Source organism: Aplidium turbinatum, chromosome 18 (genome assembly GCF_918807975.1).
Source record: "Aplidium turbinatum chromosome 18, kaAplTurb1.1, whole genome shotgun sequence".
Taxonomy (NCBI): Eukaryota; Metazoa; Chordata; class Ascidiacea; order Aplousobranchia; family Polyclinidae; genus Aplidium; species Aplidium turbinatum.
In genome coordinates this window covers 5,512,911-5,540,339 of record NC_137489.1, presented here as the reverse complement: position 1 = coordinate 5,540,339, position 27,429 = coordinate 5,512,911, and the positions used below count along the sequence as shown (strand labels likewise).

General features: G+C 38.1%; 1 protein-coding gene across 1 annotated transcript; it reads right to left on the bottom strand.

Annotated features, from left to right (window-relative positions):
* Positions 1 to 6,520: 6,520 nt before the first annotated feature.
* On the bottom strand, positions 6,521 to 23,424 carry LOC145787311 (solute carrier family 12 member 8-like). The gene is made up of 18 exons (XM_082599030.1): positions 23,275 to 23,424; positions 22,832 to 22,975; positions 22,319 to 22,513; positions 21,829 to 21,961; positions 20,910 to 21,008; positions 20,163 to 20,364; positions 19,741 to 19,828; positions 18,996 to 19,062; positions 17,695 to 17,774; positions 17,169 to 17,369; positions 16,113 to 16,241; positions 15,627 to 15,699; positions 15,101 to 15,150; positions 14,251 to 14,370; positions 13,846 to 13,917; positions 9,583 to 9,687; positions 8,953 to 9,137; positions 6,521 to 8,628 (listed from the first exon to the last, which is right to left on the bottom strand). Exons 1-18 carry the CDS (start codon positions 23,362 to 23,364, stop codon positions 8,424 to 8,426), a joined length of 2,238 nt encoding a protein of 745 aa, XP_082455156.1. The 5' UTR covers positions 23,365 to 23,424; the 3' UTR covers positions 6,521 to 8,423.
* Between the last annotated feature and the right edge of the window lie 4,005 nt (positions 23,425 to 27,429).

The window sequence follows — 27,429 nt, the reverse complement described above, 5'->3', positions numbered from 1 at the left end:
CTAAAATGTCTGCAAGAAAATTTGAGTAATGTCAAATGAAAACTAATATATAGGTATACACATTTAATTAGCATTCAATAATTTTAGGCTATAGACCTAATATGTACCGTATATATCTATCCAAGATAAAGATTTCAACAGCTCATCATATAGTCAGGAACACAAATGAAAAGAAAAAAATAACCTCTGCGATTTAAAATCCGCCTGATACTGCACATATTTTTACCTAATAATATGACATTTGCATTGTTACACTGTTTTTAGCGTATTATACATACTTTAAAATTAGTCTAACATTGCCCTACCTACATACATAAACTGTAAAAAAATTCCTTTATATATTCAAATTTCATGTTTCATTGAAAAGTAGTATCCTTTCAAGTTCCTGTAATCTATAGCTAAGGGTGTTCAATTTCGATTACTTTAATATTTGAAATTCGAAATTTAAATTATTTTCGATTTTCGAATATCACAACTATTCACCACACTGCAAAATGTGATTTTATTGAAAGAAACGCCATGAAAATTCGCTAGAAAACACAAAAATACGCCATGAAAATTTGCGAAAAAAGAACACAAAATAACGTCTACAGCTCCAGGCCCATGTTGGTGTTTAAGAACACAAGCTGATCGACATGGTCACCCGTCAGTCAGGATCTCAGCTTCGTGACGGTCAGGCCAGCTTTTGAAAACGATCGCTCCGCTGGAGCCGAGGTCACTGGGATCACAAACACCTTCTCGGCTAGCTTTTACAAAGATTGAGCTGATTTCATCATCATCACTGTTGTTGGAGTCTTCCGTCTGGACCCTGCCCATGGAGAAGAGTTCCGTCAGAGTGGTCTGGCGTCTTCGCTCATCGCCTGATGGCGTCGCCTGTGTTGGTTCAACGTCGGGGCTATCGGAATCGGAAGAACTGACACCTCCCGTTGGCTGCACGCGCGTGGAAGACAACGACGTTGCGCACGACTTTCTTCAATGCACGTGTGCAGGACTGGCCGTTGGACCCGCGAGAGTGTGTGATAGTCACGTGATCGACGATGCGCATGCGTCAAAGTTTTTTTCGGTTGCAAAATGCGACAAGACAGATTTCGCGTCACTCGCGTTACTTTCAACCGCGTTCAGCCGAAAGGGCGGCTATAATTTCGAATATGTCCTATACGAAAACGAATTTCGAATATCACCTTAACCGAAATCAAATCGAAAATCGAAATTGAACACCCCTATCTATAGCACACTTGGTAACTTCACCACCAGCCAATAATCTAATGTGCAACCTTGTTCCATCCTGCAATGTTGTTGGATGCTTTAAGTCGGCGGCAGTGGCCGAGTGGTTAGCGCGTTGGGCTCGTAGTCGAGAGCCTGCATGTTCGACTCCAGCCACCCGCACTTGCTGTTGTTTCTCTGGGCAAGAAACTTAACGATAATTGCCTCTACCCAGTGATCGATTTCAAGTAATGGGTAGTACCAAATTATAGGACTCATAAGTAGAGTAGACAACCGAAAACAGACATTGCAGTCGGCTGCAGCGTGGGTCAGGTGTACGTCAGAAGGTGTACACCGATGCATAGCGCTCAAGTCCGCTTTCTCGCAATGCAGGATAAAGATAATAAAACAAACAAAAGTATATATATATACAATACCCTGAGCAGAATGGTAGACTAATAGTCCAAAACATTATCACCTGTCAGATGCCATTTCCATTACATCAAATAACCTAGAATTCTGGATAAAATGAGATGTTAGCCTACATTTTATCTGGGTCTACAGTAGCCTAAAATACCGGTATCATCATCATCATCAATATGTTCCTTCGTCGTATTGAGAGTTGGATACAATGCGCCATTGTTTGTACTGCATTTTCATAACTTCATTTTGTTCGTTTAGTGATGTTTGAGGTCCAAATCATTCTTGGTCTGCCTTTGTTTCTCTTTCCGTTTATCTTCCCTTCTATTAATGATCTTTGTACGGTAACGAGTTTACCGGTACTCAATCAGAAAAATTGCTTCTGTACCGTATATAAAATGAAACTACTGTCTTATTTTTCCAGTGGTCCAGCTCTTATCAACAAAACAAATAATACTATTCAAACTTGCGTTAAAAATGACCACACAAGCACTGGTGCACTCAGTCCACCTACACACCACAAACACATACAGTGTAGACAGTAATACAGTAGATTACCAGGCACTGGTTAATGTGGTTATTGTTATTTCCTGAATTGGCTGGAAAAGCACTGTTGCCAGACAACAAATGAAAGTTTTTCGGACTTCAACTTAGAATTTATGTAGAAAGAACGTTCATCCTGGCAGTCAGCACAAGGCTGAGTTGAGTATTTTATCCATCAAGTTTATTTACTCACTGGAATTTATAATTTTTGTTTGTACATTTATACACAATACACAACACAATATTTGTGGTCTGCATTTATATATTTATACTCAAACAAACATTATAAATTTACACAAACAAACATTATGGAATGTTTGTGCATTTATACACGGTACCGTACTTCAAATTTTGAAACCCATTAGCTCTCATTACCTCAGGTCTCGCTAAAAAGTAATAGCTTTGCAGGGAGGCATAGCAATGGCGAGTGGTTAGCGCGTTGGGCTCACAGTCGAAAGCCTGCATGTTGATTGATTGAATCTTTATCCTCGGACTGGGAAAGCTTCTTGCAGAGCTTAATCCTGGCAGTTTCGCATACTTGTAGAGGCTTTGAATCACTGACGCAGGCCCGGTCACCGAGATTGACAGAGTGAAGTTTCCGATTGTTGAAGGCTTGTTGCCGGGGAACTATTCCATCCATTAGATGCCGCTGAATGGAAAGCAGTCCTTAACGTGCGTTGCTCAAGCGCACACCCCGAGAGTCGAACCAGCGCCGCTTGATCTTGAAGCTTCTTCGTTCCAGAAGTGACGCGCTAACCAATTGAGCTATCGGGGCGCTAACCAATTGAGCTATCTTCGACTCCAGCCACCCGCACTTGTTGTTGTTTCTCTTGGCAAGAAACTTAACGGTAATTGCCTCTACCCAGTGATCGATTTCGAGTAATGGGTAGTAGGCTACCAAATTTAAGTCATAAGTAAAGTAGACAACCGGAAACAGACATTGCCGTCGGCTGCAACGTGGGTCAGGTGTACGTCGGAAGGCGTACACCGATGCATAGCGCTCAAGTCCGCTTTCCCGCAATGCAGGATAAAGATAAACAAACAAACAGACAAAATGTATGAACATTATTACTTCAGTTCAGTTCAGTTGTTTTTATTTCTGACCATCATATCAAAACAATACACGTCAACATACCAAAGGTCGAGAAAAGGGTAGAAGCGACAAAACGCGAACGTTAAAACGTGCTTGAGACCGAAGTAAGTTATTGATTTGAAAGAAATTTGGCACGGTCGCAACACCTTCAGAAAAATTTAAGATATAAAGGGAAAATAAAAAAAGAAAACATATATTTAGGCTATAGCTTTATTAGCCCACATAGCTTTACCTGATATATTTAAGATTTGTATGGACAGTTGCTATGAAGATCGGCCATGGTGCGTTATCAAGAGTGCTGATGGTCGTAAGGGGAACACGTCTTGATGCGTTTAGCTCATAGCAAAGAAGAGCAAGGCAGGCAAAGGCAGGCAAAGGCAGCAAGGCAGGCAAAGAAAACCCCACAAAGAAATCCTACCACGGGCAAAACCATTTCAAGCGCAACGCACCATAGGGCTTGCACGACTCACAAAATAGATAGGCTATAACTTGACGACAGGAAAACAATGACAAAAACAAATAAAACAAACTAGCAAAAACAACATCATCATCTTGCGGAAATTCAATTATACCCAGGGAAGTTATATCTTGAAGATATCAAGCGTGCTTTGATAAAACTTGCGTTGATAAAGCGATAATTTTGGACCCCAGTCAGCTAAACTCGTCACCTCCACACTGATCCAACGTTAGCAAACGTTGAATTAATGCAAAAACGACAGGCATCGCCAGCTGGGATGTAGTAGTGGCATGTCACACTATTATGATAAATTTGGGTTAGGCTACCGTATGTTTTACACGTTAAACCATAACAAAAGTGAAAGAAAAAAAAAAAAAAAGAAAAAAAAAATCCAATTCGGCATGTTAGAAAAATAGATAAACAATCAGACAATAGCATGACGATCCAGTCCAAGATATTGATATAAAACAACTGGTTGGAGCACATGGCCACCGCTTCATCGAAAGATGGTGATTGGTCGAAGAGGATGGAAAAACTTCTGCAGACTCTGTAGAACTTCTGTGGACAAAAAAACACAAGAACCAGAAGGCCAATAGGAGTACTTACAACCTTACTATTTTGCTAATAAATCTACACACATTGGCCTATCATTTCTGGGCAAAAAAAAAATATATATATATTAGTAAGTTTGGTGTATGTTATTCTTAGATAGGATTATTTCAAGGAAGATTTAGCTTGTTTATTTTTGATTTAAAGCTTTTTACAGTTTTGCATTCATTTCTTATAGTAGGGGGGAGCTTGTTCCAAACTGTTGGCCCCATGTACCGTATTGATTGTTTGCAAGTGTTAATTCTGCAATATATCGGAATATAAGGAGAATTACTTCTTGTTGTTAGGCTATTTGATTGTTTACACATAATTATATCATTAAATGTTGTGGGAAGTAGGTTTTTTGAATATTTAAACATGAAAGTTGCAATCTCTGTATTTTTCATGTGGTTAATTGATTTTAAATTATTGAGTTCCATTACAACTTTTATGCTTTCTCTGCGGTCAATGTCAAATACAATACGAAGAAAGTTATTACATGTACGTTGCAGCTTTTGCAATGAAGTTTTGTTTTCATGACACCATGTTGAGATACAATATAATATCTGACTCTCAACTAGAGAATGGTAAATGGAGAGAAGTGCTTGTTTGTTTAGGAAAGGCTTAATTTTTTTTGTCACGCAGAGTGTTGATCTTATTTTTTGAAGCAAGATTTCCATGACAAATGCTCGTTTACAATTATTCCCAGAAACTTTATTGAGGCAACTTGTTCTATGTTGTTTTTTCGAATATTTAAGGGTGGGTTGCATGATAGTGTCTTGCTTCCTTGGCTTGAAAATAATATATGTTTGGTTTTGGTGACATTTAGAGACAATCGATTTGTTGATAGCCATTGATCTATGCATACAAGCTCTTGATTTGCCATATCATATACAGTAGAAACGGTTTTATTTTTATATATAATGGTGGTGTCATCTGCAAACATAATTGCAGTTCCGTGTTGAAGGCAGTTAGGAAAGTCATTTACATAAATCAGGAATAGAAGAGGGTCTAAGATAGACCCTTGTGGGACACCCAAAGATATGTTGTTAACATTAGAAGATAGTGTGCCATTGAAAACCACTCTTTGTTTTCTATTACTCAGGTAACTCATGAGTTACTTTTTGACGCCACTTTTTGACACTGGTTCCTCTCCAAAGTCTCTACTCATCCGGTACATTTACAGGGTGGCATAGCTTATGTATGAATATTATTACTTTTTTGACACTGGTTGTGTGGTGTGCTGCGCGACCTCTCTATAGCCCTACTCATCCGGTACCTCTAAAGACCCATTGTTACAACTTTGCGAAGTACGGTGAGGGTTAAGATCTGACAACCCTTGAAAATGTTTGTGTACCCCTGAAGATGACTAGCAATTATTTTCAACGGTTACCGGATTCCAGGTTTTCGCTCGCGAAATTGAGCTAGTTTTGCTTACCATTTGCAGCTGTGGTATCTTTTATTTTAAACCGACTTTCACGGAATAAACACAACTTTACTTAAAAACACCATTACCATTCCACTCTTCTGATGGATGGTTTTGAATCTTTATCCTCGGACTGACAACGCCTTGATAGGTTAAGCTTATTCCTGGTAGTTTCGCATACTTGTAGTGCGCAAACCCCGAGAGTTGAACCAGCGCAGCTTGATCTTGAAGCTCCTTCGTTTATGAAGTCAGGCGCTTATCAACTGAGCTGTAGGGGCGGTTGCAGTTTAAACTGAGGCACAAACAATACCAGTGATTTTCAACTGGTGTTCCATGGAACAGAGGTGGAAAATCAAGAGCTGCGCGTTTTGTCTTTCTGAAATTCTAGCTCGAATATCAATTTACTTAGTGCTCATCCAAACAGGCATGATATCGCACTGAAAATGAATAGCCTACCAGTAGTTGTTTATTTTATTGCATCATTATAAAATTTTGTTTGGTGTTGCGCATGATAATTGCATCGCCTGCCCTAAAGTGTTCTGTGGCTCAAACAAGGTTGAAAAACACTGGCCTACAGTACAGCACAACCTAATGGTTTGTGTATAGATTGGTTAAGCACATTTTTTCTCATGTTCTAACTCTCACGGCTCACTTTTTTCTTCATGTGATTTGAGTATACGAAACTAGTGTAACGCTTCAGATGTGTTTTCCCGTTTGACATTAAGCATACCTTCCAGAACATTAACGGTCTACTTTCTGCATTAAAATTCAAACAACAAAATCATTTGAAAGAATATATTTTCTAACAAGTTTAACTATTTACATCATCACAAAACATGACAGATAAATTAGCCTACAAAACAAATAGCCACCAACAAAAAATTGAACTCAATCACTCAAGCTTGGGGAATGTTTCGATATCTTGCTTTCCCAACCAACTCAATAGCACAAGTGGTATTGCACTACACATATGTTGGGATTGCTGACAACTGAAGACGTGGATTGGCTAGCAATGCATATTTTTGTTGGAAATACAACTGTATGAAGAAAGTATGATGAAAATTAAATATGAAAGAAATTAAATCAACTGAAAGTGCAAAGTCAAATAAAATGCTTTGAGTAAACACCATCACTGGCTGCAATACAGCAGCCCACCGCTTATTTAGCCAGCAAATCTGTTTTGAAAGAAATCAAAGAATCATTTTCTCCCGGAATTTTCTGAGGAGGCAAAGACGGGATTTACACTAATAAAGAAACGCCAAGGTTTCAAGAAACTTTTCTTTTCTAGGGTCACTGGTAGGCCTAGTGAACTTTTTAGACACAAAGTGGTTTGGGACCTATGGTAGGCTATACACATTGAAACCAAACAGGACGTAAAAAGTTTCAGTCTATGCCGTTAGTATCAGAATAGTGAGCAATTTCTTGGCTAAAGCACAAATAAAGGAGGATATGCAGCAACTTCGACAAAATGAAACATGATGAATAGTATTGCAAAAGTAGTATCAAGAAGATAACCACAAGTAGTGCACGAATGATAACAGTAGAACCTCTGCATGATATTGAAGTTTGCGGGCTTTGAACGAAAAAAAAAGTCATTTGTCACAAATGGTTCACACCTGAACACAGCAAGCAGGGGTGTTCGGGTGATAGACTGCATGAAGAGTAGTGTGCAAATATACGGGCAACAAATTGGTTACAAAAACATAGACAATAAAACCACAAGTATCATATGAACTCTACAACGAGAAAACACAAAGGAGTCTCAGCTAGTATATATCACATCTCTGTCAAGTAACGAAGGTCGAAATCAGGCAAACTGGTCTGAACTTACACAAGTCGAGTCACACGTCATTGCAAAAAAATTTAAATTTGGAAACACCTTTATCAATTTCAAGCTAATTTGTGTAGATACAACAAGTTAACTTTCTCTAATGTGTGACCTTCTAGCCACCTTCTAACAATGTGTCCCGCCTTCAAAAAGTCGGGTGAGTATGAACGGCTAAGTTAGAATGGATGTCATGACGGAAGATAACATAGCAAGTTTAAATATTGTTGTGTGATGAAAACAAAAACATTTAACAGTGCAAATAGAAAACAACTGTACCATGACATTGATACAACATGAAAACCACAACCAATAATACAATATATGAATTACTATCGCACCAAAAAAGTCAGATATCACTTGATTATTAAAGATAATGATACAAATTATGATCTAAACTGCAGCGTATGCAAGGAGATTAAAATACAGCGGCTTCAACATTTTCTTAAATAGCAGAACTATTAAAATTCATAACAATCACTTGAAAGAATAAGGAAGACATCTCTCGATATGCCATTGGAGGTGGATTGTACGGGAATACTAAATGTAACCAAGATATCTTTGAATTGCAAAACCAAACGAAAGAACTTCATGGATAGAACGCTTGAAATATAAGTAACAGGTTGGAATGCAAATGTCAAGTCAATAAGGATATAGTTATGAAAAGTAAGCTGATGGAACTTTAGACGTGAACCTCTGCATCATATCAAACTTAAACACAGCGCACGACACCGTCTTCTTCTGCAGTGATGAACCACCACCAGCTAGAGTTGTTACAGATGAGATTTCCATCTCATCGATATGATAAGAATGATAAATAAGTAAGGAACAAAATTGCAAGATTTGCTCGACAAAAAAAAATTGAACATCAAGTGCTTGACTCAGAGTGCGAACTTTCAGTTCTTTTCCCCGCCACCAGTGAAGCATAGTCGTAATCTCCAACAGCCGACTGATGAAATCTGCTCCTGTTGGCAAAATCCTCGTTGTCTTTTGTCAGGGTTGTCGGGACAACGGAATAAGTGGTGGTCGCTGCCGGAAAGATGACATACTGCTCAGGAACCGTGTCCTTTTTACTGCAGAAAAAAATTACACCTTGTGTGAAGTGTGTGAAGGCGTTTTGAAACATGGCAGACACCACACAAAGATCGGATCAATAATAACAATATGCATTGTTTTATGCACCCTGTGTCCAAGATACGCGTTGATCTCAACGCCTTACAAGCTTTACAGTTCATTATCATTCATCCAATTGTCGTGACGTCACATACATTTCATGGCGTGGGGATTTGACTATAAACTCCTGGCCACGCCAGTGGACTGAACTGTTGGGAGACATATCCGTATCAAATCTTTTTCTGGTACCTTTCTTTGTCAAAATTCATCTACCCCGTACGCACCTGCATGTGCAAACGCTCTTTGCGATGTCTTTTATCCAGTCCACGAAGCTGAACGATGAAGAGGCTCCTGGATTCAATCCCGGATTGCTCAAGGAAGTGTACATGAAAAGGAGGATGAAAGCAAGGATGTTGCAGAGCGCATAGATCCAGTTGATGAGGAACATAACAATGATGCTCATTGCAGCCTGAATTTACAAAAAAAGGATGGAAACATTGCATAGGTCTAAGTTGCCAGTGAACTATTCTAGTTCCACACAGTTTTATAACATTATTTATCCATCATATGTTACATCGGTTTCATTTGAAACACACATTGTCTATGCTGCTACAAGTCCACACGCATAACACCACGCACACATGCTCTACATCAATGGTGCACAAACTGTGGCAAAAAAACAGAAACTCCAAGACTTTTTAATGCAGTTACTGATGATAGCTGTAGTAGTGTACCCCATTCATTGATCTGGAGCATGATTTTACTGCAGATGCGCCGCTAACGAAGTTGCTTTCCATCAAATACTTCATCAAAAGAAACTTTGGGTTTGAACTGAACAAAATGGCTTGACAAACACATGATAGTAAAAAAAGATAACTGATAAATGACCAATGCATTCAAGCACATGCACTCACACCAAAGAGTGAGGACCATCTGTTGCAAAAAACAGAGTAGCATGATTTGGGCTGCTTCAAAATCTCGTCTATGTCGCACAGAGGAGGGGTGGCAGCTTCCGCTACCTACAAAATATTGAAAGAAAAATGTACAAACTTTGTACAGTACATGGAATATCAGTCAAAATATTACAACATCGAGAAAAAGGTCAATAAACGGGTAATGCTGGTCTTCTTTACATGGATTTTACTTTTCAGTCTTTTGTTCGTTTTTTTGCCAGTCACTCAGTAAACTTGACAACACAGCAAGTTATTAATGTAACGTTAAACAGACGGATTTTCCGCTTGAGTTGAGGAAAAAGTAATGCACATTCGTGTTTAAAGAATAGCCAGTGAAAAAAAACTTTTGCTACGAAACGTTACAAACTCAATGCACTAAACCAGTGGTTCCCAACTGAGGGTGCCGCGGAGCCCTGGGGTGCCAATTGCAATGCTCAAGGGTGCCGCGAGATAATTGAAATATTGCAATACTGCGGCCCCATTCTTTATTTTAACTTTAACCGGTTAAGTGCGGAATTTATTTATTTCTAACCGAGTTTCAGTGCGTATTAAGTTTCGCGTCTCGTAGTTATTCCCAGCTCCTTTCTGGAGGGTCGCTTAGTGGGAAAGTCGCTGGCGGTAAGCAGATAATTCGCGGTAAGCCTTGTTTTCTCGCCCAGGAAAACAGCGTGAAAGAGATTTTGACTCGTTGCTGTTCTTTCCACAAAAACGTTTGAAACGCATCATTATTGCCAGGTTTCATGATTTTATTTTGCGAAGAAATCAAGAAATCCATTTTTACTGGACTCTCATATTGTTTTGAATCTGAAAGAAGAAGAAGATTTAATTGACATTTGTAACAATGGGAATTTTAAGCTTATGCACAAGCAGATGCCCCTCGACGAGTTCTGTATAAAAATTCACAACGAATATCCTTGCGTTGGAAAAAAAGCTATTGTGCTTTTGCTGCAGTTTTCCACGTCATACCTATGTGAAAGTGGATTTTCCGTATTAACGAACATAAAAACTAAAAAACGAGAACGACTGCTTATAGTCGAGGAAGAAATGTGGGTGGCTTTATCGAATGTGCCTTAGGCTGGCGCAAAATCTCGAAAAAAATGTTTTTTTCTTTTAAATTTTTCGTCAGTTTGTAATATTGTTCCTTTTGGTAATTGTATCTCCTATACCAAATTTCACAAAAAAATATTAACGTTTGACCCTGGTTCACCTGGTTTGAATTTTTTTTTAAATATTGAATTTTCGCTTATCCCTGAAACTGCTCACTCGCTATCTTCTAATGTACTCTAGCATCTTAATGGACACAATAAGAGGCAGTAACACAAGCAAAGTGGTTTAATTAGCAGCTCCATGAACACTGACACGTGTATTACTCTCAAAATGTCGAATTCTACCACATTTCAGACATGATTTTCTTTGTGCACCGTTCACTGTAGTAAATGTCTACTGCTTTCAGTTTCTTGAATCATTTGACGATATTTATCGATTTTCACAGGCCAACAAAAATTTTTTTATATAAAGGCAGGACATGTGAGAGTCATTTTAAGGTATTTCGAGGCCCCTGTTTCTGAAAATGCACTACGTTTTATCGAATTGGCTCTAGTTTTTGAGTTAGCCAAGATTCCAGCTACCACTTTTGATAACTAAATCTTTAACTACTAGGCTACAGTAGGTGGTAGAAATGGTTTTGAGAAAAAAGCTTGACCTTGCTCCAAAACATTACTGAAGGTATTGAGGTTACTCTCAGTCATGCCCGTTTTCCTATTGTTTCAAGCAAATCACCACTTGAAACAAGAGAGGGCAAACAAAAAACAGAAATAGCAACGTCCACGCAATGACTGCCTTGCACACTCCATGGAAACATGTTGTTCCAACTTCCTTCGAACATGCTCACCGAACAGAATTATCAATTTTTATGGTGATTCCACGGCTCTCTTTATGCCATGGCACTCTGAACTTCTTAGCCTTGAGCCCAGAAACGGGTTTGACTGAGTGCAATGTTTGCATACTTTAGGAGGAATCCAGGACTTATCTTGATCACCCAGCTTCATGTCAAAGTAATAACAATGCTTGTTTTTATATAGCGCTGTGTCTATCGCAGAATGCGTTGCCTCATGCAGTAAAATATATCTGGGTTGTTTGTACAGCATCTTACCATAGGCGTAGCCAGGGGGGGCGAAAGGGGCCATGGCCACCCCCAAATTTCCAAGTTTGGATTCCGAAGTTGAGCCCTTTGTTGAAAATGTAATAAAATTTGCAGAAATTTATAACGTTTTCCAAGACATCTGGCTATTAACACCCCCCAGGACTTGTTTTAGACACACAGAAAGGCACCAATAAATTTTGCAAATCGTAAATCGCACAAACTTGACGCGATTTACGTTTCTTTGAACTAATTTGTGGAAGCAATTCCAGAATGGCTTACTCTCTTGGTTTTTGTGTAGTTTTTGAGTTTTTGTCTAGCTGAGTTTTTGGTGTTCTCTAATTTTAGCCGCATTTTTTGCCCGTTCGTGTGTAAGAGCTACCTTTAATATGTTAATAGCTGTTTATCTGCTTATAAACTTCATACAAATATTACCCTAAAAGTGTTTCCAGAAAGCGCTATAATCCATTATTTGAGTGCAATTTTTCAAAAAATTTCCGGGGGAGCATGCCCCCGGACCCCCCTAGAATACGCGTGCCTTCGGCACGCTCTAACCCCCACCACTTTCATTGCTTCCCTTGATCAACCCACCAGGATATGCCACTGCACATCAAGTGGCGATGGCTTAAATCAAATACTTGTTCTCTTCAGTTCATCAAATATTTGGCCCCCCCAAAAATTTTTTCTGGCTACGCCACTGCATCTTACTTGTCAAAGGCATATTTTATTAGCCTATATGCCATTTATTTAGCCTATAGACCAGAAAAAATTTCTTGCAGCAAAGACTTGGCTTTAGCAAAGGCTTAGAATAAAATAAAATTTGTACAGTATCCATTTCAGTAGGCCTACCTTTTTAATATAAAGCTGCATTCATAAACACATGACTTTCGGGATATTTTTCTTGTGATGTAGGCTTACTGATTCACAACTGTTTTCATTGAACATTTATGTCCCCTATACGTTAAACACAGTTCATTTCAACCTTTGCTTGCGTTTTGAACTTTCGTGCAATATGAACCAATTGAACTAGACAAGTGCAGTTATGACATCATAATGGTAAACAGGGCTGAAAATAAGTAATTTGCTAATTGAAAGTTTTTGAGTAACGATTTCAAAAATATCTTCATTGTCGAATATCTCGAAAACTAGAGCCAATTCGAAAAGACTAAGTGCATTTTCGGAATCAGGGACCCTGAAATACTCTAAAATGACTCTCATCTTTTGTGCCAAAAGTTTTTGTTGGTCTATCTATATGTTATTCACTGACTGCGAAAAATCTGTAAAATCAATTAAAATGACACTAAAAGCATGCACTATTAGTGACTCTCAGACTTGGAGTAGGGTGAAGATGTTCCACGTGGAAGTTAACAGAGGAAATGACGTCAAAATCACGTGGTCAAATTTTGAGAAATCCCGTCTTCACACACTGCTAAACCACTTCGAAATTTACTAATTTTTCAGAAAAATTCAGAATTTCTCCTTGGGTGAACCAGGGTCAAAGGTCAAAACCCAACAAAAATTTTTGGTTTGCAAATATCAGTGAGCAAAATGGAACATTATTCCAAACTGACAAAAATTTTAAAGACCATCAAGGAAAATGAGCCACCCTAAATTGTGCCTCCAGATATTAAAGGACTTTGTGCAAGCAGTCAAGCCCAAATTTCACACTGACTTTTGAATAAATACATTTGTTTATGCAGGCTATACTGTAGAACTCATTCTGTGTTATTTCATACAGTTATTTGAAATACAGAAACCTCATAAAATTGATCAGTTTTGCCAGGGTGCCCGCAACTATTTATCTCTTTGATAGGGTGCCGCAAGGTCAAAAAGGTTGGGAACCACTGCATTAAACAAACAAACATCTTGCATGTGTGTGACTCAGCGAACAAAACATATCCATGCAGCAAATTTGCCATTTTTACGATGTAGAAACGATGTAAACTTGGCAACTTTTTCTAGTTGGGATGGTTGAATTTTAGACAGCAAAATCCGTCATCTTGACATTAATTCAACGTGTGCAGACGTTAAATTAATGTAAAAATCACGGGTTTTTCTATTTAGATGCAGTTGCTTTGGCTCACCTCAGCGTCATCGTTGTCGTCGATCAAACGAGCGTCATCGGCCGTCACGCTTGAAGAGATCTTTGATGACGTCTGTAAAATCAAAACGATGTATGAGAATTCACTCAAGCGCAAGCAGTGGCTTTAGTTTTGATACTAAATCAGTGTGAGTATCACTTCTTCAATTGCATTGCCTGAACAAAGGCATCGACGGCCTCAGATGAATAATTGAGGCTGTTGATGAAGATGATTCATCATAGAGTTGTTGCAGTAACGTTGAAAAACACGGAAACTCGAGTTAATTTTCATCGTTACTCAAAAGTTCTTAACTTTAGAACGGTAAGACATGTAAGATATAGCTTAATCAAGCAGAATTTCGTTGAGATTCGAGTTCAACGTTCATATAAAAAGTAAAACAGTTTCGACCTCCATTAATTGAAAATCTTGCATATCCTTTTCAGTGTTGGGAGGTTCTTCAATGACTTTTGTAGCAGTTTCTATCGGTTCAACATCAGCAGTGCGATCCGACGGAATCTTGCCATTCCCCTAAAAAAAATTATAAAATTTTTATAAACAGTAGGCCAACCAACCATTTCTATGAAAGTGTTAATGCAAATGGGACGTACGATTATGGAGCTGAATAGTTTCTGAAGCGCAAAGCAGCTGCTTTTGAACATGGTTAAACAATTCAGGGTTGGAATGGGGCTTTTCGTTACATAAAAGATTGCTGGGGTAATGCTTTCTGTCAAGTGGCATAACACAAACACTTCTCATAAAACAGAGGTATTCAACTTTTTTATGACCACGTGCCCTTCTTGTTTATGAGGCAGCAATTCAGGCAACATCTCCCAATTGTTGCAAGCAGAGTAATGTCTGGTTGCAATGACCACATGACCACGTGCCCTATCACAGAGTCAATCCTGCGCACTTCTGAACTTGTAAGCACGATACTGAGTCAAAGTTTTGCAAAATTACGTAAATTTTAGAGCTTAAACTTTGATAGTTGTTTCTAAAATCAATGCGTTGATGATGCGTCCCTTTAAAACTTTCCAGAATCTCAAATGGTCTGTGTAGCCCAAGTTGAGAACCGTAGTCTGTTATGGAAGAAAGTATACGAGAAAGCAACATCTCGAAAAACACGGAACTGCAAAAGCAAAAAATTCGCAGAACGAAAATATTTAGAAAAATGAAGATCACAGCAGCAAGCGTATAAAACAAAGGTGAGAATGAAGACAATGGATTTAATCATAACGCAATCACATGTTTCACTACTTACATGATATTCCTCTTCTCGTAAAGTGAAACTTTCTGTCAAGCACTCCTTTCCTAAACGTAAAAGCAATGCTAAAGAATAAATGCTACGCACTGGCAGTGGCGTAAGTTAAGGCTTGTGTCAAAGGGACAAGGCTGAAGGGGGTCTCCACTTGTTATTTTTATGATACAAGACTTTTGAAGCAAGGTGAGGGAAACAGGTTCTATATTTCGCTTACCAAAGGGATGGGCAGCTCGTCCTTGATAGACACGTTCTCATATTTTATTACTTTGACATGTCATCATTGTATGTTGGAGCACTGTACTTTTTAAGCTTTTCATTATTTAATACCAACCGCAAAAGTAACTAGTGATTTGCTTGAACAAGGCACTTAAAGACACGCTTACACTATTGAAAAGGAGGTTTATACAAAATGCAATGGTTGCCATGAGAACTTCACAGCAGGAAAGGGTAATGCAAAAGTACTTGAGCTACTGGATTTATTTTCGGCTTAATGCCAAATATGACATGAAACCAAAACCAAACCAACCTGTTTTCATGGCTTCATTTTTCTGCTTCGGTGAAGTCTTTTTTGAAGACGACTTCTTAATACTTTCCAAGTTCTAATTTCAAAAGAAAAGGTTGTCAAAATATAATACGTTCTCAATTATTTGAGAGCAAAGTTTATTGCTCGTATTTCTTTGGCCAATTGAAGCAAGTTTATCCCAACGTTGTCTATTAAGCAGGCTAGAATGGACCTCAAGTTATATCGTTGAAAATATATCCCGTCGGATTGAATGAGATTGACGAAAACATGAACAACCTTTCTTAGCGAAAGCTGACGCTTTAAAAATCAACAATATAGAAAGGGAAATTTGACATGCGTTTAGTAGCAGACTAAATAACGTTAACATACATTACCATGTGTTTGTTACATGGTTTGGTGTACAAATGGTTTGAAAAAAACGTTGCAATAAGTCTAGTTTTATAAGCACAACTATATGTCTTGACACGGCTTAACATTTTTATCTCTTACACTGGAATGTTTGAACAAATTGTCAAGATCTTTGGTGAACTCATCCATGGTACCGCGATCCTGAATGGAGCCGTAGTCGACGTGGTAACTCTTGATGACGCTGGATTGCTTGCGTTGGTTCTTTGGAGTCTGAGGATAGGACACAAAATGGAATAAGCTTATAAGTAGCTAGCATCTTTAATTTTTAGGATGTATTTCGTCATGTCATCTTTCACGGTGTCATTCCACGTAAAGGTGCCACATTCAGTTGTTGGGTTGCCTTAGGAACTGCTGTTATTGAGTCTTTATCCCGAAACATCAAGGTCAACCAGTTGTCTGCAGCGACTCCTCCATCTCTCTTTATTGTTAGCGTCTTCAATTTTTAGGATTCTTTTCGTCATGTCATCTTTCACGGTGTCATCTTTGGTCTTCCTGTTCTCCTTTTTCCTGCCACTACCTTATTTCAAACTCGCTTTGTGAAATTCTTCTCATTCACCACTAATTGTAGGAATAAATATACTAATAGCATAGTCTGATAAAGATGATGAGGTAGAAAGATCGGAATAAAGGAGGAAGACGAGTTGGACAGATTGAAATAGAGAAAATGGGGAAGTCTGCATTTCAACAAGCAAAAAGAAACCGGTGACGGAATGGCTAACAGAGCAGATGTTACATGAAATAAAGAATAATACTTTTCGTATTTCAACACAGATTAAGAGCGAAAGTCAACGACATAGCTATAACATTGTCACATAATTTAAAATCTATGTGGTACATACAAAAGAAATATTGTCTAACTTTCAATGCATAAACAGACATAGCTCAGCAACTATACGACATTTAACATTGTAACACAAAATAAAATAAAGCAAACGTTTTCGGCTATACATAGTCATTTTCAAGCCTAATTATTTTTGTTTTATAGACTTTTTGAAATAGACTATATGTATAGTTGAAAACGTTCGCTTTATTTTATTTTTGTGTTATAATGATAAATGTCGTATTGTTGCTGAGCTATGCTTGTTTATGGTTGAAAAAAATAAGCTCTCTACCCAAGTTATAACTTTCAATGCATACCTGAAATTTACTAAAATTCTTGATCCGCAAGTCATAACTCATCGCTAGAGCAAAATACGAGTAGTCGATGACGGCGTACACAAGCATGAAGTTGCACGTTATGACAGGTGATATGACGTTCAGGTTGCCGATTAATATGAAGATGAGTGACACGGTTCCCACCACGCAAATGGCGATGACTGGCGTCTTGTTGGCACCGAACTACAAAAAATATTTAAAAAAAACTGATAAGGAAAAGAGTAGAGGTTTACGGTGATGTCATCTTTAGGAATGATTTAACTTCAGCGAAAACCAACACACCAATCAACGAACGAAGCGATAGCAAGTATTTGAAAATTAAAAACAAATAAAGACAAAAAATAAAAATAATCTGAATCTAATCCGTTCCCTTTTAGGATCTTATTGCCAATAAACTGGCCAGGCAGTTTTTGCTGGCTGGGTAACAGATGGAAATCGATTTCAAAGGCTAAACAAACACGATTAGACTGATAGGATTTGAACCTAATGTTTGGTTAGATTTACTTACTCCTTTTCCCAAAAATTTAACAACGGGGATGACATTTTCATTGGCGATGCTCTGTAGGACCCGCGGCGCACCATATAAACCTTAAAACAAGCAAAATAACGGACTGTTAGCTCACAGAGGCAAAGGCAATGAGAGGCAAAAACTGTGCTGTGATTTAACGTTACTTACCAAACCATTAAATGTATTTTTACAATCCACTCATATGTTATTGAAGAGCAAAATAAATTGCAAGTATAAGAAAAGGACATATAACAAGGTTTTGTGCTAGAAAAATACAGTGAAATCGCGCGAGGTACAAAAACTGGCTTTGCAATCGTCGAGATAATGACGCTTTTTTGTAGTTGAGATTTCGAACGCGGACCATGATGGACATGAACGCACAAAACAACAAGCTCAAGTTTTAGCTACTGGCTCAAATATAAAAGTGAAAGTGTTGTTGTTTTATGGCAAGTTAATCTACTTCACCATGTTGATGGCAAAGTTACAACAGCCAACAAAATTAGTATTTGTTACATTGATTCAACGTCTCAACGATTCAACGTCTCAACTGATTCAACGACTCAACGTCTGTAGACGTTGAATCAATGTAAAAAAGGACAGATAATAGTAGCTGGGACAGATGCGTTTCTGTACAAAAGCGGGCCCTTGCCGTTCACAATACTACAAAAGATACGTATCAGTGGCTGACTTAAAGTACTTAGACCACGCATCTTAAGTTGGTCCAACCATGTTTGTCTTGTGCAAACAAGAACGCCCAAGTTAAACCATTAAAATGAATTCAGTCAAACTTTTCACTTCACGTACGTATTTGTTTCACCAGGCTTAGTATATACAGTTGTACACACTGTGAGCAGGATCTTTACATTGTACGGCACCAAAGCAAACTAACGTGCCATTTGACCTATCAAAGAGATTCATAACACACGCAACTATACAACGTTGCTAAACATTGCATAATCGTAAAAAATGGTCGCGGTAAAATGGAATGAACTATACGGCATACCGTACGTAATAAAGTTTGCAATCTTTATAAATTTCCATTCAAAAGAATATTCCATAAAAACACAAAAAAACTTTACTGAAAAACAACTTCATTTTAGATGTGAAATTATGCCTTATGTGAATCTTGTTTTTGAAAATTTTGAGAGGAGGCTTCAGCGGTATTTCCCAATCACGAGACCGTTTTAAAGTACCTATCCCATTTTGAGATATCGATTATAATGGTGTATGGACAGGAGCGTGGCATTTGAATTCATTGTTGAAACGTTTATGTATTGATTTGTAGAAGAAAGTACACAAACCTGTACTGCAAGATGATGTGCTGGACATATAGACACCAAGTAACCACAAAAATCCCACAGCCGAAACCTGAAATAAAACGACATCCACATAAAGCTAGAACAAACGATAATGCCTGAAATGTCAACACAGCCCAATACCGTAGATATATACTGTTTTTAAATAAGCAATGGTGGAAAATTATAATTATTGACATAAACTATTTAAACCAATTTAAGTGGTATAAAAATTAATGTCATACAGATTGAAAAGCGTATACAACACACTAACACAGTAGCCTAATTAGTAATTACTATTAAAATATCTTCACAATTACGATTTTGACAATCCGGTTTACGATCTGGGATAAGAAAAATGAAGTAAAAACTTTGCCAAAACAAGCAGACAGAAGCTTTCCTTCTAACACCTTGTTAACGTATTCAGACATAAAATGTAAAAATAACAGCTTCTGTTTGCATCGATGAAAGCTTTAGCTAGCAAAGTCCGCTTTACATATATTCAACATATGCAAGCGGACTGTGCTAACTAGAAATAAAGCAGAAGTCGCTGTTTGTACATTACATCGTTTTAACGTCAGGAGATGGTAAAATGAAATGAAAATAAAAAGTTTGCTATCTGGGATACAAGTTAAGCACCAACAAGAATTCCTCTTTGCCTGTGATATCCCAGACAGCAAAATCCGTCATTTTTACATTGATTCAACATCTGCTGTCTGGGATGCTACAGTGACTATACAGTACACAGTACCTTCTCAGCTATCATAAAGTCGGCTTGCAATGCACTCCGTAAGCAGGTGGACCCCAGCAGAAGCACAAACACAATATATAAACAAAAGCTGAAAAACAATTAATATCGTTTCAAAGCTGAGTATATTATGGTTACGCCCGATACTAAAGACTAAACCACAAAAACTTTAGTATAATAACATGTTTGTCACCAATTAGGCACATACTTGACAATGAAATTGTGTATCAGGTAAAGTGACGCAATTAAGATGTTAGCTCTGCAACGCGAAACACATTAAACTAAATGTTTTAATTTTCAACAAAAAATTTTAAACTGACATAGCAGGTAGCAATCGACACGGACAGGCATCATCCTTTGACTTCAATGGAATGTTGGTTGAGCGCAAATTTCATGCTTCAATTGTTGAGAATGTGCTCAATTACCTGATACCAATGGCTGAAAGCGTTCCGGTTGGTATGCTCTTAGATGGGTTTCGAAGGTCCCCAGACATGTTCACTCCGGCCATTACCCCGGTGGCGGTTGGGAAAAAGACCCCAAATACAGTGAAAAAGGTTTCCCCGGGTTGCAGGGATATGTAAGTGTTGTTCCTCATAACTTCAGATGAGTAACCGACAAATCCAGCTTCTGAAAATACACAAAAGCAAAACGTTTTCATTTGTTTCCATGTATGTAAAGTAGTTTGCAAACACTGTTTGCTTTGTAAAGCGATAAATACAGCGCTATATAAAACACATTGTTATTAGTATTATCATACATGCAAGTGGATAAGAAATCAGTTCATTCCAGGCAATATGCTTTGTGCTTCTCTTGTACGCTTGGTGGCAGTTACCAGCACTGTACAAACATTTTTACAACTTCTTGAAAAAAGTTTGTTTTCTGGAATTCTTATACAAAGGTGTAGCTCAAGAAACTAGGCAGGAAGGTGGTAAAGCAGCCATGATTGCAAAACAAGAAAAACATGAGTGTAGAAAGTACACACACTAATGCCTCTCGTCCTTTGTTCCAGTTGTTCAAATATTGAAAATACAATTATTTTGATTTTTGTTTAAGCTGGTTTCAAGATGGCGATAGCTTTACCAAACAACAATACAATACATGTTATCGAACCGGGTTGATTTTATTTATTAAACACAAGTGGAGCGACAATAGTGAACAACTCGGAAACAAACCTGGATTGGTGTGGACAAATGTCCCAATGATGAAATCACTTGTAGATATGACGAGAACCAGAAGCAGAAGAAGCTGGAGTCGGATAACCCACTTTACACCTGTGCATTGTCATGTGTCAATCAAGTGCCAAATAGATTTCATAAAACATTAAATGAAACACTTAAGAACCATGCAAGATACGGTAGCAACAGGCTTGATCGTACTATCAACACACTTTTATTATTTAAAAAAAATGTACAAACTTTTTGTTTACATAATAGGGACACACAAAATTATTCCACTTTTACATTAAAAAAAAAACAATAATCACAGATTTCTAATGACTGCACTACTTTTCAAGCAGTGAGCTGCAGCTCAGCCGGCACAAAATAGACTTATGAAATACTAAACAATGACCAAATTTAAAAAGATTGAAAAATATTAATCAGCAAGAATTTCTCAAAGATCTAAGCACATGAATAAAAAGTAAAGATATGCTTGAAAGAGAGTAGTTGACAAAGACACAATGTTGGACAAGGAGGAAGATTGAATGTCGTGACATGCTGTTTAAGTCGGAACCGAAGAGAAGTAGAAACTTTCGAATTACAGTAACAAAAAGTTAAATACCAATTACTGAAGTCTTCATGTTACGGGTCTGCTACTATTCGGTGAGTCCGATTCGGTGAGTTCCTAACCTCTAACCCCTAACTCTAAAACGGCAATGATAATTAGGCTACGATACCCAATAATTTAAAAAAAAAATTGAAAAAATCCCTCGTTAAGGGATCGAACTCACCGAATCGGACTCACCGAAACGGGCCATTCCGTCATGTTACATTCAATCTCAAAGATATAGCCTAAAAAAGTAATGCTGAAACTAGCTTTGACAATGTTTTAGTAGATACATTGGCAATGATCAGAAGTTTAGCTATATCGTACCTGCTAAATTTATCGCGAGAAGCAATAATAAAGTCCCAATGGCGACTCCCCGTACTGCCCAGACATTGTTCCAGTTGAAGGTTTGTGTCACAGACTCAGCAAAGCCAGTGCAATACAAAGCAGCAACTACAGACTGTAAGAAATCAAGTAATATCGAATATAAAACAATATTATGGCTGTGCAACTTCCTTGACATAATTTTGTATCATCATTTTAATAAACTTTTATCGGTATGTTGTTGTATTGTAATACTACTCATAAAAATTATCAGCAACTTTAAATTATGAATGTTTGCAAATTAAGCCAGAAAATTTTACAATAAACAAAAACTTTGTAAAGTGACTTTTTCAGAAATCTATCTTTTACTATACCGGTAACTAAATATAAAAATATCACTTGCATTATTATTATTTTAACATCATAGTAACCTTAGGCTATTCATATTATGTTCCTGCGATGTTGTGTAATATATCTTTACGAGCAAACTCACCAAACCGAATGTGTACATCACTCCAATAGCTCCTCCAACCTTTCCTCCAAGAACTTGAGAAACAACATAATAAACACCACCAGTACCCATGTCTCGAAGTCGCTCACAAATGCCAATAGCAGACAAAGCAGCAAGCAAAGCAACGGTTATTGTGATAACAACAATTAATAATGCCAGCCCAATGCCAACATTACCCTGGAAAATAATCCCAGCCATAAATGGGCGAAACTTTTATCTGGTAGCAATTCCTAAGTATCTGGTAGCAATCTGGTAGCAAACTACAGTGAAATGCAATTAAACAAACTTATACATATGTAATTCATTGTTAACTGTAAAACTTTAAATCATAGTCTATTGTTTAAATATTTTTTAGTCATTCCATTTTTGAAGTGAAACATATTGAAATTGAAGTTCCTCACTATCACATCACCAATCACCATTCACTATCAAGTTTAAATTTAAATAAACAAGTTTTTCAAGAAAATATGTTACAAAATTTTCAATATTACTTACAACCATCCATCCAGTTCTTAGAAATAAGACCACTCCAAATATATTAATCAAGCAAGAAGTAAAAACACCATTCCATGTTCCAAATAAAACCGGTTCAACAACAAAGAATTGTGTTTTCCACCATGGCTTGTGACTTTTACCATCCTGAATAAATTTTGTATTATTGCGCATTGACAAGCCCAACTTTTACAGCTGAAAATATTTTAATATCACATTTCAATAAACATTTGAAGATCATAATTGTAGGATTGCTGTCACACTCTTGTAACCAATGCTGAAGTTTGTAAATAAATTACAAAAAGTTAAGACTCGATACTAGTTAAGAGCCTCATGTGACAATCAAAATAAATCAATGTAGGCTATCATTATTACGTATCAACTACATCAAATGACACTTTATGCGAAATATATTTAACCAATCAACATTATGTTTGGTACTGCACCTCTGGTGATGCTTGGTCATAGAAAAGGTCTTGGTGTTTTGAAGCATCATCTGAGTCGCGTGATCTGGTGGAATCGCTTTCAACAGACATCTCGCCCAGCCAACAATATGGCACAAGTTTCTCTTTTTTAGAAATAGAGATATCGCTTTCCTACTTCATAATTTGAAACAATGAGCAATTTTTTCCAGCTGCGACATCTCACCACTACTCATTAAACTCTGCTGGAAGTATTTTTAAGGTTTAAGTGTCGTCTCACTTGTCCACCAATTGGCAGTGGAAACTGGAAAGTATTGTACAAAAATAAATGCCAACAAAATTGATATTACAACACAACATCAAAAGAATAGACCATTCTGACTTTTACACACAGGCCATGACAATGTTCAGCTTAAAATTTGACTGAAGGCCTATATGTTAGAAGCCAAAATCGCTAGTATATATAAGTTGATAGTTTGTGTATTAATTATTAAATAGTTATATATTTGTTGTCGGGGTTTTCATGTGGGGTGTTGGGGTTTTCATGAGAGGTAGCACCTCTGTTCCTACCAGTCACGCATCCCTGATGTGGGTAGAGAAGTTTGGTCCTCCACTGAAATTCTAAGTCTCACTTATGGCTCCACGTAGTTGGTAATGCACACCAACAGCCAGACCCTGGTAACGGCTCGACTGCCGGACTAAACTAAGTGAGGCGCATGTCTAAATGGTTTGCGTTTGGCATGTTTTATTGGGAAGTCAATCCCATGAAGTGCATGAAGACTGGATCGGCTGGAGAGGCAAATGAACTCATTAATCGGGTCAATGGCTCTAAAGGCGTAACAGCAAAGCGATGTGGCATGCTAGGGCGTACTCTTGACAAAGTGAGTAACGCCAGTCACCTCGAAAGAGATTGAAGCCTCATCGAGTATTTTTATCCGTAGTCTACAATGAACGTCAGTAACAATGAAGTGAGATATAAGGATCGATCTGTGACCCCTGCAGAGACATCCTTCAATTGCTACAGGGAAGGAGCATCTCCATCTACCAGTATGGACAACTATGATGACGGCGCATGCCCAAAGCCCTATGGACGGCATGAGCCTGACAGAGGCTGGCTGTCTGAAAACTAGAGGAAAGATGCTCAAACTAGCAACATGGAATGTACGAATATTGCATGCTAGCCTATAGGCGTTATGACAATTTAAAACAGGAGATGAAAGAAATGGAAATTGACATTATGGGAGTTAGTGAAACACGGTGGAAAGATATTGGTAAAATAGCAGATGATGGTTTCGTAATGATCTATTCAGGCGGATGTAAACATATGCATGGAGTGGGAATTCTAATGAAGAAAAGCGTGGCATCTGCAATGATGGGATATTGGCCAATGTCCAACAGAATTATAATGATGAAACTGCAAGGAACCCCTTTCAACATAAATGTTATACAGTAGGGTGGCTCTTATTTGGCAAAAAATGAAAAAAAATTGAATTTTGTGTGGGACACCCTTTTAAAAGGTGAGGTTGTAAGAAAAAATAACACCTGTAAAAAATTTTTGAATTTCAAATTGATTTAGAGGTGGCCCTCCCCCCCTAAAGTTTTGCGCCCTCCTCCAAAATACAAAACCTGCATATCTCAAAAACTGCTTGAGCTAGAGATACGGTTTTTGTGTCAAAAGATGCAGAAAGCATGATTTCCTATCTGCTTTCTGAACAGTGATTGCGTCTATCTTGAGTAGAAAAGCAGTTATTTAGAAAAAAACCTGTTTTCGGTATTCTAGCACAAAACAGTGCTAAACAAGTATTGTGGCCCAACCTATTCAATGAACAAAGTTCATAAACTAACTGGTAAAACTGGTAAAGCAATAAACGAAATAAGTATTCTTTAACTTTTATGCATTCATGCATAGCTAAAATAACCGTTTTTTATCATATTCCTTGGAGAAACTCCTGAGCGTGGAATCCGCTTTCCAGCTTCAGGTGCTATGCATCGCACTTGTTGGATGGCGAAGGCGATTTATGCAAAAAGCTTGATTTGCATTCATGGTATCTGTCCGAAGAAATGGTTGGACTAGCCTTGTTTGACTCTTGATTGTCTGTGGAAAGTAAAAAGCTAATGGTGGCAACCATGTTAGATGAAACAGGAGAACGTCCACCAAGGAGACCAAGCATCAAAGTAGATGCGTTTCTTAGCAATAAGGGTCTAGAACAGTATTACACCTCTAATTCAAAATGGCTTCTTCAGCTGTTGGGTGAAGATGAAGCAATAATTATACTTTCAAAGGATCTTGCTCATTGGACTGAAGATGGTGCATTTATTCAAGCTTTACACATGGCGAAGGGACTTTCAGTAGTGAATGACAGAGCAGAGAGAGGAGTTGCTCTAAGTCTAATCCAGGATTTTAACAAAATCTTAACTGAAGATGAGCCACAACTTCAGTTTCTTTTGCAAGTTGTTACTGAACACAGGAAACTGTTTCCAAATTCCAACAAGAACAATATTGTCGATTCTTCTTCGTTTAAACCTTCTTTGTTACTCCAGGGGTCAAGGGCTCTGTCTTTTACCGCTCTTGGGCAGTGGCGATGCGGTTTAGATGCTTGAGCAGGTGTCGAGCAGCAATCCTTTGATTCGTCCATTTATCCATTGATTCGTCATCCAGTTCAAGCAGACCACGCACACCATTTGGCGCAGTTACAGATGGTGTGGTCTGTGGTTTGTTCCTCTTTGCCACACTCACAGATTGCGGATGGAGCCATCCCCCATTTGTGCATGTTGGAGCGGAATAGTCTGACTCCTGTAGGCTAGCCCAGTACGCAGGCGGTTGAGCCGCACCCAGGCCTTCCTTGGCAAATTATGCATTCCGGTTGGATGGGGGCTGGTGTCGGAGATACAACTTTAGAGTCTTGAGGAGTTCTTCTTCCACTCTGAGCTCCATTTGTTGTCCTCCCAGGTAGTCGCGCTGATGGATTGGTCTTCAGCGGTTTTCATCAGGAGTTGTGCGTCACATACAAATGGTTGTCTCGATTTCAGTTGCCGAGGATGCTCGATTGCTCGCTCATAGACTCATAGAGACTTGAGTGGAGCAAGTGGTTGGGGTTTGTAGTGCGGCGAGAAAGAGACAGGATGGCTTCTTCGCGACGAAACTCAGTTGGTTGGTTGCCTGCAAGGACAGGGAAATTGTCCGATGGTGTAGGTCGCAGACATCCTGTCACGATACGCAAGGCAATATGTAAAATATTGTCGATAATATCGCTTCTTCCAGTACTGACCAGAATTACATTTTGAAATGAATATCGTTACCAGTGTTCCCTCTAAGGTGCAAAAATTAAGACAAAAAAACGAAATTTTGTAGACGGTTTTGTGGTCACAAAAAAGGTTGTAAAATCAAGATTTGGTCAAATGCGTTTTTTCTAAATAACTGCTTTTCTACTCAAGGTAGATGCATTCAATGTTCAGAAAGCAGATAGAAAACCATGTTTTCTGCATCTTTTAACACAAAAACTGTATCTCTAGCTGAAGTGGTTTTCGAGATATGCAGATTTGGTATTTTGAGGGAGGGCACAGAACTTTAGGGGGAGAGGGCCACCTCTAAATCAACTTCAAATTTAAAAAAAATTTGCAAGAGTTATTTTTTCTGACAACCTCACCACTTGAAAGGGTGTCCCAAGCAAAATTCAAAAACTCAATTTTAAGAGCCACCCTATTATACAGGTATGCTGGTATATGCACCAACACAAGATCATACAGATGAAGAAACAGAAAAATTCTATGACAATATAAACAATGTTTTATCATACACCAAAAGGAATGAAATTACGTTCATAATGGGAGACTGGAATGCGAAAGTTGGAAACCAATATGAATTTCCAGTAACAGGACATTATGGTTTGGGAGAAATGAACCAACGAGGAAGACGACTATTGGAATTTTGCAAACTCCATCAGCTGGTAATAGCAAACACTTTATTTCAACAACCACCTAGACGACTATACACATGGCATGGGTCTGCTACTATTCGGTGAGTCCGATTCGGTGAGTCTGATTCGGTGAGTTCCTAACCTCTAACCCCTAACCCTAAAACGGCAATGATAATTAGGCCACGGTACCCGATAATTAAAAAAAAAAATTGAAAAAATCTCCCGTTAAGGAATCGGACTCACCGAATCGGACTCACCGAAT

Excerpts from the sequence above, each read along its gene's own strand:
- LOC145787311 (XM_082599030.1), bottom strand. The coding sequence starts at position 23,364 with ATGTCTGTTGAAAGCGATTCCACCAGATCACGCGACTCAGATGATGCT. Across the intron at positions 13,918-14,250 it reads AAGATTTTCAATTAATGGAG|ACGTCATCAAAGATCTCTTC; the intron begins GTCGAAACTGTT and ends TTGATTTTACAG. Across the intron at positions 9,688-13,845 it reads ACGACAACGATGACGCTGAG|GTAGCGGAAGCTGCCACCCC; the intron begins GTGAGCCAAAGC and ends AATATTTTGTAG.